This window comes from Chionomys nivalis, chromosome 4 (assembly GCF_950005125.1).
Source record: "Chionomys nivalis chromosome 4, mChiNiv1.1, whole genome shotgun sequence".
Lineage (NCBI taxonomy): Eukaryota > Metazoa > Chordata > Mammalia > Rodentia > Cricetidae > Chionomys > Chionomys nivalis.
The window spans coordinates 76,011,451-76,022,650 of NC_080089.1; the positions used below are offsets into that span (position 1 = coordinate 76,011,451).

General features: G+C 37.9%; 1 protein-coding gene across 2 annotated transcripts in view; it reads right to left on the bottom strand.

Annotated features, from left to right (window-relative positions):
• The window catches only part of Tinag (tubulointerstitial nephritis antigen), an 81,513-nt gene extending 77,131 nt beyond the window's left edge, over positions 1-4,382 (bottom strand). For both annotated transcript variants that reach the window (XM_057768171.1, XM_057768172.1), the window contains exon 1: positions 4,003-4,382. In XM_057768171.1, the coding sequence (XP_057624154.1) occupies positions 4,003-4,357 (355 nt within the window). In that variant the 5' untranslated portion in view covers positions 4,358-4,382. The remainder of the gene's footprint in view (positions 1-4,002) is intronic.
• Positions 4,383-11,200: the final 6,818 nt, after the last annotated feature.

Here is an 11,200-nt window from a genome sequence, read left to right on the forward strand (position 1 = left end):
TGAAGGCAACAGTAACTAAATACAGTGGGCCCACACACATGAAAACAGGAGGTGAATTTGACGGAAAGAAGAGGTTCTGTGAGGTGCGAAAGTAAATAAGAGGGTAACTGGCGGAAACTATGATAAAAGCACATGATACCATGACACTGGAAAAGAATAATTTAAATACAAATACGTTATTTTAGTATGTTGAGACCAGGAAAAGCATTTTTAGTTTTAAGATAAGCATTATTATTTGTAAGATAGAGTAAAACAGAATGGGATGATTTGCAACAATGGCAAAGTTCAATTAATTTTTAAAATTTTTATAAGCATATATAATAACCCAGTTTTGCTATAAATTTTATTACTATGGGTTATGACTAAAAAACTTCTGAAAGCATCTCCTTAGAGAACCCTTTACATATATGCCCACTACAAAGGGATGGAATGCTAATTATGCCTCTGTAACACACAAAAATTATCTAATTTTTTGATAATTTTTTAATTATCAAAATTAATTATCAATTTTTTTTGGTTTTTTGAGACAGGGTTTCTCTGTGGTTTTGGAGCCTGTCCTGGAACTAGCTCTTGTAGACCAGGCTGGTCTCGAACTCACAGAGATCCGCCTGCCTCTGCCTCCCAAGTGCTGGGATTAAAGGCATGCACCACCACTGCCCGGCGCTTAATTATCAATTTTTAAGACTGGTTTTGAAAGAGAAATTTTACATGAGACTCTGCCCCAGACTTTGCCGTGGTTGCAGGTACCCATTCATTATGGAGAGAACAGAAGGGAAATAACAAGAAAGGGGCATCACAGAGGTCCAGTCATGCACAAAGACACACCCAGACCCTTAGATATCATGCAGTCTGACAACAGCAAAAGCCACCATTGTCTTTAACAGAAGGAAGTTTAAAATTCATAGTTCAGATATATAAAATCAGTCCACATGGTTTATAATGGCATATAAGTATACAGTGTATCCTAAATGACTTTAATTAACTCAATTATCTTCTTCCGGAGTTGGTACAGAGGATAAATAACATATTTCACTTTGCAAAATCACTGTCTGTGGACTAGATACACATCTATAGAGAGGCAGTATGCAATATAAGACCTTGAACACTAACTAGTCCATAATACTCAATGTCCCTAACTAATCTTTCTTTCCCTCCTGCCTAGTTACTGATTCAGCACTGTACAGTTTCTTACAAACTCATCAACCCCTGAAAACACTGAAATGTTGCACGGCTCACTCATCCTCTAGATGACCTATTCATCTCTTATGTCTCAGTTCTATTGTCCTGGGTTCTAGTTGATTGAGTACATTCCTCTCACAAATACTGCCCTCGGGTATCAGGGTTCCTCTAAGGGTAAGATTATGTCTTTCAAAGTTCCTGCTCTTACAGCATCTGACTGCAAGGCTTGTCCATGCTCCTTGTTTCCTCACCCTCCCATACAACTTCAAATCTGAAGCATAGGTTAGTAGAGAACAAATTCAAAACTTAGGACTGAGGCCTGATATTTAAAGATTATCAAGAGCTTCAAGATGGCACCAACTGAGCGTGAGAGCCCTCTGAGAATGGGAAGCTCTCTGATTACATGGTTACACGTCTGAGACACTTCATACCCATTCCAAAGTAGCATCTCTTGATAACTTTTAGCAAATAAATGTGATTCCAAATGCCTAACATGACCTAAATGATCTGACATACAATAACTTATAGTCACCTCTCAAACTGATCTCCTGTCCCCCACCCTTCCCTCATTATGACTCTCTAGAAACAACGGCTTCCTTCCAGTTGTTAAACAGTGCTATGGTCTTCACGCTCAGGTCTGTAACATTCTTGTGCAAACTGTTCTCCAATTCAACCCCTTCTTTATTATGTGGCAGCTTGAATGTTTTTGCTTGGTCATCATCCAGTGAGACAGAAGGCATATAGCTGGCTACATATTAATATTCTCACAGCTCTCAATTTGTGTGTGTGTTCTTGGGCGTGGGCATATTTGTGTGTGTGTGTGTGTGTGTGTGGTGATCAGAGTTTAACCTCAATGTCATGCCTCAGGAACTATCATCTTACTTTTAAGATAGGGTCTGTCTCTGTTATGGAAGATGTACAATTGACCAGCTGGCCACTGAACCCCGACATCTTCCTACCCCTGCCTTTCTAGTCAAGAGACCATAAACACATACCATCATTCCTGTTCTTCTATGTGGCTTCTAGATGTCAAACACAGGAGTTAGAGCTTTCAAGGCAAGTGATTTAATTATTGAAGCTATTTCCTCAGTCCATAGAAGCATTCTTTTCTCAAAAGAATACATCACTATTTACAGCCTCTCGGTAAATTTCCTACATTTTTTCCTTTCCCATCCAATTTGGCTAATGTGATAACAATAAGACCTTTCACATTGCCTGGCACAACAGTGATACGTGAAGAATTATTCAAGGAAGACTAGATGTCTCAAGCACAGTAGAGTATCTGCCACTTTGTAAAATAAAGTAAACATTTACTAAGAAGTCTGGTGGTAAAATTAAAACCTGGACTAAATGGCAATTCTGTGGACAATTTGAAATGATAAATATATTTTGAAAGATACATTTTTAAAACTTACAAATTAATTTAATTTGAAAATAAGAGCAGTCAATACCATCTCTATATTAAACTAGGGTCTTAAAGTTCCTTCTAACTGTGAGTTCTAGTCGTTTAGAGACTCCAAGTTCTAGAGCCATTTATAATTGTGTGACAGAGCTCTGATTAAGCAAAGACTTCTGATGAAAAGATGTGGTGCTATGAGATCTTCAACTAGGGAAGTGTATAGGGTACATTTGTCCATGGGGGTTTTGTTATAGCAACTTCCGAAAATTAATATCCATTCTCATATAATTGCATCTGGGTAGTAAATACCAATCTTCTACTTACCTTCCCACATGTCATTTCTATTTACTATCTGGGTCTTAGACACTCACAAGACTAGTCTATGTGACCTCCTTTTTCTTTAATGATTTTTGTTTTTGACAGGCTGTCATAGCCTGGCGGAGGTAGCGCACGCCTTTAATCCTAGCACTCAGGAGACAGAGGCAGGTGGATCTCTGTGAGTTCGAGACCAGCCTGGTCTACAAGAACTAGTTTCAGGACAGGCCCCAAAGCTACAAAGAAACCTTGTCTTGGAAAACTAGAAAATAAAAATAAAGATAGACTGTCATACCACTCAGGCTGTCCTCAGTCTCACTGTGTAGCTGAAGGTTACCTTGCACATGTCATCATCCCTCCTCTACCTCTAGAGTGCTAGGCTAACAGGAGTGTGCTACCAATGTCCACTTGTATGGTGCATGTGGTCAAACCCAAGACATCATACAAGCTAAGCGAGCATTCTACCAGCTGAATCACATTCGCACACCTCTCTCCAGTAGACTTAAAATTTCCGAAGTGGTGAAATAAGACAAAAACATACTTGAATTTATTATCCCTAGGTAAGGATAGTGCCTAGTTCTATTTTGCTTTAATTTGTTTTAATATAATTGCTGATACCATGTTCTCTAATGTCACAGCTTCATGAGCCTGACAAAACAATAAGTAAAATGTTACATTGGGAGAATGTCCAATGATCAGCTTTTTAAATTTCACAAAATTCTCTATGAAAGCTACACTCAAATGCCTGAGAGTCACGATGAGTACATAACTGAAAGTTTTAAACAGCATGTATGTTGAAATAAAATTCAAAACAGAATCCAAATCCATACTTACTACACTCAGACCTGAGCTTTCCCAATGGTGTCAGTATAGTACAGAAGCCCTGTATTTGAACCAAAGAAACTTTAAAAAGCCAACAAAATTTGTTGAAATAATCATTTTCATTCCACTGAAAAAGAGAGTGGAGAAGAAGAGAGAAGAGAGGAGAGGAGAGAAGAGGAGAGGAGAGGAGAGGAGAGGAGAGGAGAGGAGAGGAGAGGAGAGGAGGATAGATAAAACTATCAGAACTGATGACTAGGAAAATGTTCAAACACATTCCCAAAACCTACCTTCTGGATCTAAAGGCTGTTTGAGAGGAAGCCATTCTTTTTCTTCACGGCAAAATGACTTGTAATCAGGACAGCAATCAGGATTTTCCCTTTCACAAAAGCTGTCACAGTAACACAATGCATTGACTTCATAGAACGGAGTGACACAGGCATCATCTCTGTCTTCACAACAGCCAAAGAGTCTACAGTATTGCCCTCGGAAAATGGCCCTTTTGTGACGAGCACCTTCAGAAATGGTGTGATTTCGAGGGAAATATGGTCCTGGATCCACTTCTCTTTGTGATAAAGAATGGGTCTCAGCACAGAGTTCTGCCACCAGATAGGAGAAGATTAAGATCTTATATTCGGTCCACATTCTCTGGACGAAGGTTCAGCTTCCACTTTCTACTATCTCTTCTTCCAGTCTTGGATTTTTTTTTCCCTTGAAGTCTGATCTCTAATCATCAGAACACCTCAGCTTGGACCTTGAGACGGTTCTTTACTTGAGCTTCTTATGGTTAAACATTAATAAAAACTTTCGGTGTTTGCACAAGATAATATAAGTGTTAGAAATAGACTATTATAATTTATCTAAAGTCAAAAATGTATATTTTATACAATGTTACAAAGTATGATCATCAAAAAAGCAATCCATCTAAAATCTTAAGTATAAATGCTACATGGGATATTACTTGTCCCTCAGAAATTCTAGGTGTCTAAATCTAAGAAAACCTCTAATATATGCATGTCCCAAAGTATAGTGACATGCAGAAAAAAATCAATGATACAATTAGTCATTTTACCTACTTGAATAGTGACTTAATCCAAGCTCTCCCAGTGTCACTTGCTAAGATGTATCCCATTGACAGCAGCTCCAGTGAATTATGCACTCATGCATTGGCTTCATTTCCCATCTGCACCTCATTTACCTACCGCAAGCATTTTAAGATTTTAGGCTTGCCAAAGCCCTATTCAGCAAGAGTACTCTGAGTTTGACCTTATTTCTCCCCTCTACCTAGCATTAGTGAGAAATTGCACATTCTGAGAAGCATTTGCAGCCAAGAAATGTCAGGTTGGCCTGCTAAGCAACTGTGGGGGATGGAGCTGTAGGGGACACTCAGAGGTTGAGATGTCTGGTATTCTGTGAAGTTATGTGTTTACAACAGATCCTGCCAGGCTTTATTTATTCATTAACTACAGTAACTGCCTTTGGATGTGGGATAAATAACCAGCAGGTAATGATTCAGCAAGAGTGGCCGAGTAGACTGTTGAAAAGGATCTCCCTTAGCAGGCAGAAATGTAGACCTGTGTCCCCAAGCAATTTACTGGTTCTAGGGCTTAGGAATCACTATTTACACACACACACACACACACACACATATATATATACTTTTCCTGTAAAACAAGGGTTCTTCTTCTCTGTGGCTAGTTCATAACTTAGACCCTTCACCTGTATGCCCAGACCTTGCTCTGTCTTTTATTTTCCTCATCTTCTTCCTCATTATGCCACTTCCTTTAGGTAGTCAACTGTCTGGGTAAAAACAAGTGTAATTCTTCCCATGTGTTTAAAAGATTCTTCACCATCTTGGTATCACTGGTTTATCTCCCATCCTACATATTGACCAGTAGCTGGTGATTCCACCTTTTGCCTTGTGCTGAGTCACCAAACTTTCCTACCGTGTATGAGGTCCTTGGTACTATCACTAGAACCCAATCACCCAGGTGTGGTGGTGATACTCAGAACTCAGGAGATGAGGCTCTTGCATCAGGAGTTCAAGACCATCATGAGCTACATAATCTGGAACATATGAGAACATGCCACAAAACAGGACAACTACACAACTACTACTTCTACCACAGAACAAAAGTTTGGAATGAGGAATTCATTCTCTCAGTGTTCCTCATCTTTACACTTGCTAATTCTATATATTGGTATCTCTTCAGAATACCAATTTAATTTCTTTTGTGAATATACCCACAATATTTGTATCTATACCACACACACACACACACACACACACACCTCATTACAAGGCAGATAATCTAACAGTTATGTTTTATTTTTATGTTGAAGGATCTCCATATTGTTTTTCTCCATTTTGTTTGCATTACTACCAACATCATACAATTTTCCCTTTTCTCCATACCAACATGAATATATGCTAATTTTTTTCTTTTGCTTGTAACCATCCTAGCAGATATGAGTTGATCACGGCTTTAATTAGGATTTCTATTGCTGTGAAAAAACACCATGACCATAGCAACTCATATAAAGAAAATGTTGAATTGGGATGGCTCGATTAAAGTTTCAGAGGTTCAGTCCATTATCATCATGATAGATAGTGTGTGGCAGGCAATAAAATGTGGTAGTGGAGAAACAGCTGAGAATCAAATACCTTGAAAATAGTAGAAAATCAACAGACAGAGTGATAGAACAGAAAGGTGGACCTGATAAAATAACGGACCTAAGTGGCTTAAATTCTATCAGTATTGGTTTATTAGGTAAACACTTCCAACTGATTGGAAGTGTTTTCAGTAAAGGAAGATAGGAAATGTGTACTCACTTCAGCATTCTGGGCTTCACCTTTATCTTTTTTTTTTTTTTTTTTTTTTGGATTTTTGAGACAAGGTTTCTCCGTAGCTTTTGGTTCCTGTCCTGGAACTAGCTCTTGTAGACCAGGCTGGCCTCGAACTCACAGATATTCACCTGCCTCTGCCTCCTGAGTGCTGGGATTAAAGGCGTGCACCACCACTGCCCGGCTTCACCTTTATCTTGACAAGAGATATAGGATGACTCCTGAGTTGATGAAGACTGGTTGGATTGGAAAGACATCTAGAGACCTGCAAGTGAAGGGATCTTTGTACACACATGGACTCATCAACAAAACACTGAGGCCCAGAGAACATCTCTTTGCTACATCTGTTCTTCTGTCTGAGAGTCTTTTCTGAAGCCAAGCCTCCATCTATGACATCAGAAAAGACATGTTACATATCTTTTTCCAAGCTAGTGGTCTTTTAGGAGGAGAGAATATGATGGAGGCAGGTGGCACAGGTAGAGATTTAGAAAAGAATAGTGAAGTTTCAATGATTGGTTGTGTTTTAAAAATGTTCAAGGGATGAAAGGATATTCTCCTGCAGAATTATGATGATTAATACAGATTCATTATCTAATTATAAAATGCTGATGAAAATAGAAAAATATTAAAAACTTCATAGACCCCTAAGATGCAAAAGAGGATCTTGTAGTACAATTCAGGATTCTGGCTGAGAACTGAGCTTTTAGCAGTTTTATTCATCACCTCCTCATATCTCATTATCTCATGGATACTTTGGGTACCACTTTCCTCTTGTTTTTTTTTTTTTTCAACCTCTTCTTTCCCCATGTATGCAGCAGTACGGAGCATATGACATTTTGATTTGTGAAACTGTATATCTAGACAAGCTAGGTCATCAACACAGAAACTTTTAATAGACCAATATGGCATCTTCTGAGCCTAAAAAGAAGAGATTCCCTGAAATCTTGCTTTACCTCCTTCCTGGATTCTACTCTTGTTGATTGATCTCCCAAAGAAACAGTATTGCTAACTTTTGTTTCCTTGTAGACTATGGAGCAGTCACTCAAATTCCAAGTCCCCCAAAAAAGTCAAAATTAAACAGAAAATGAAGAAAACAGCATAAAGGCAAATGATGTAGCAAAGACAAAACAACAGAAGAGAAAAGACCAACGGAAAGCTCTCTGCAGAGCAAGGCTCCATGTATGAGTCAGAATGTTTTACTTCACAACTTGAATTTCGATATATTGGAATGGAAGTAATGGAGAAAACAGTGGAATTTATTCTAGAGCTAAGAAAATGTTTAATTAATACTTCATTTCACAAGAAACACTTGAAAAGAAGAAATAGGTTTGCTATCTCAAACTAAACGTACGCAACACTTCAAGAGTTAAAATACTTTGAAGAAGGTAAATATTAGTCACTCAGTTTTCCTCAAAAAAATGTTGGGTATTAAGGATGTAGCTCATCAAGTAGAGTGTTTGCCTAGTGTTCAAAGAGCCCTGGGACTGAGTCCCAATAAATATAGAAAAAAGGTTAATTTCAAGCATGTTCCAGATGCCATGCCACATAATGCTATACAAGGATTAATGATAATAATCCTTAAAGACAAGCCCAATGTAGCCAAGAAGTAAACATGTAAAGAACCCATTTCAGTGACCCACTCCCTTAACTTTTATTGCTGGGCATTTAAAAGATTTTCACAAGGGCGAAGAGAGTGTTCTGTCTATTCCTTCTGGTGGATATGAGAAAAACAACACTCAGTGATATTGCACATGAGGGTTGAAAAGTAAGTAGGCTATTTGCTATGCAATTTGTAGACTAAAGAAAAGAAGTATAACACACAGCACAGCTGCAAAGCTGGTTGGTCCACATAACTGTACCCTGAACGACATATATGTCCTAAGAAGTGAGAGCTTGAAAAATAAAAGGTTTGCTCTGTTTTGTTCTTGCTATCATGTTTTATGTAACAGCACGTAGTTTCCCTTGAGGCTTTTCCTGCACCACTTCTATCCTGATGTTCTAGGAGACTGCTAGCCTTGGGTCTTTCCTACCTACATCTCAGGGGTTTCCGACCCCATGGTAAACTAGGCATTCTCTCTAGTCACCCATATCCCAGAGGAGAGTGACTATCTAGATAGCAGAGTTGATTGTTCAGTTACAAGACTCCCAAACTTAATCATGACTTATACACTTTCAACTTGTCCTTAATTCTATAAATGATAATATTCTGATAAAACATTCGTTTTTCTTTTTAAATTTAGCAGCAAGAAGTTTAGTTATTTGTAACCAAAAAATTCATCTTTTATGAATATTCCTATTTTTCTTTAACAATTTCATCCACATATGCAATCCCTCTGCCCCAAAAGAAAGAGTTCATGAGAAAAGAAATTATCACAAATTTCTAATAAGACAAGAATAAGGTCAAAATGTCATTTAAAAATATCCAAATGCATAAAGACAATTATCACATGTACTCACTCATAGGTGGTTTTTAAACATAAAGCAAAGAAAACCAGCCTACAAACCACAATCTCAGAGAACTTAGACAACAATGAGGTCTAATCCACATGAGAAGTCAAAAAAAGACAAGATCTCCTCAGTAAATTAGGAGCATGGGGACCTTGGGGGAGGGTTGAAGAAGGGAAGGGAGAGGCAGGGAGGGGAAAAGAGAAAAATGTAGAGCTCAATAAAAAAACATCAATAAAAAAACAAACAAACAAAAAAAAACAGCCCTTGACAAGTGATCCCTCCAAGAGCCAAAGACCACCTAACAAATACCTCAACACCAGACAGAGAAACCCTCTTTTGAATTGTTGGACAGGGCTATCTAAGAGGCTCTCCAAACACACAGTCTATTGTTGTTGCCCTTGGCTATCCATATGTAGAAGTTAAGTCCCTGTTGCTGAAGATACAATATACTTCAGAACATGACACAGAAACCCTTGATCTGAATACACCCTTTTATGGTGCCAGAAGGCACCATGCAGCTTCCAAAGGCGGGAATAAACCAACAGTCCTACTCAGCTATAATGCCTGTGGAACATGTCAATGAACAAAAATGTCAAATTAACCTTATAAATACAGTAGTTGAACATACATCTGGAAATAATCAATTGCTCTCTAATTAGTCTTAAGACCCACTCACCAAGAAGGATACCATGCCTAGTACTGTAAACCTAGTCAATTACTCGGTGCTAGTGAAATCATGGTTATTGGAGGAGAATCTGCAATCCCTGATTTATTAAACCAGCATAATACCTAAGCACAATCTATAAATATTTGTCTTTATATCCCTCATCAAGGAAACTTCTCTTTGTAGGAGATGGAGAGCACTTCAAAAAACCACAACCTACCAAAATTCAGAGTTATGAAGTCAGTCCCAGTGGATGCATTTCTAAAATGCTTCCACACCTAAGATGCAGAGAACATTGTGGAAGAGGGGGCAGAAAGATTGCAAGAGACAGAGAATTATGGAGTTTTCTGTGAGATCATACCTCCTAGTAATATCAGGAACTACTCCCAAAAGTCTTACCAACATGAACAGCCAAACCTGAGCTGAATAAGGCTGACATCAATGAACATGTCAAACTCCACAGGGAGAAGCCACCGAAGCTTCAATCCTACACAAAGAACTACTGGCAACTGAATAAAGCTGGACGCATGAGAGATGGTCCTCCCCAGAAAAGATCACACAAATTGATTGTCCGGTTCCAAACAGTCAACCCTGAAAACATACACACAACTAACATTACATGGGCTCAACCAGTTAAACTTGAGAATTTATGTGCATATACAAATATGTACATACATACAATAACAACAAAAAAGAGGCCATATATTTGAAGAATAGTGGGAAGTGTTATATGGGAGGTTTTGGAGGGAGAAAAAGGAAAGGAGAAATGTAGTATTTAAATTAATATTCCAAAATTAAACAACAAATAAATAACCAGATCTGAAAACACAAATATATGAATCATTTTATATACTAAACAGATTATATTCATGGATATATATGTATTTACCAATACATATATGCATGCAACGTAATTTTAAAAATCTATGAATTTGAAAGAGAACAAGGAGGAACATATGGGAGAATTCAAAGGAAGACATGTTGTAATTATAATATACTCTCAAAATAAGGCAAGAAAAATTTTATTTATTTATTTATTTATTCTAGATAATAATTTGCTTATGTATCTCAGGTCCTGAAACTCACAATCCCTCTACTTCAACCCCCCAAGTGTTATTATTTGTGTGCAATAGCTTACATGGTAGAATGCTGTTTTTAAATAGATTGCCATGTCATCAAAATAGAGGGCAGGTTCTGTAATGGTTAAACTAGAGATTAGAAGACGAACTGGGAAAATATGTGAAAATATGCTGTACTTGATGTGAAAGATAATGAAAACCTTCCTTTGAGAAGTGATCCTAGAATAAAGAGACACAGTAAGAAGCTAAGGATTGTGAAAGTAACTCAGACATGACAGAAAGAGAATGGTGGTTACCTAGGGTGAGGTTTAGTTTTCTTGCATGAATGACTAGATAGTAGGTGACAGAAGCTTGGAAAAAGCAATTTAAGGTAAAAAGGAACTCAGTTTGCCATGTGCCCAGGCTGACCTTCTGCTGGGTTATCCAGATGGAGGTGTCTAATGAGAAACTTC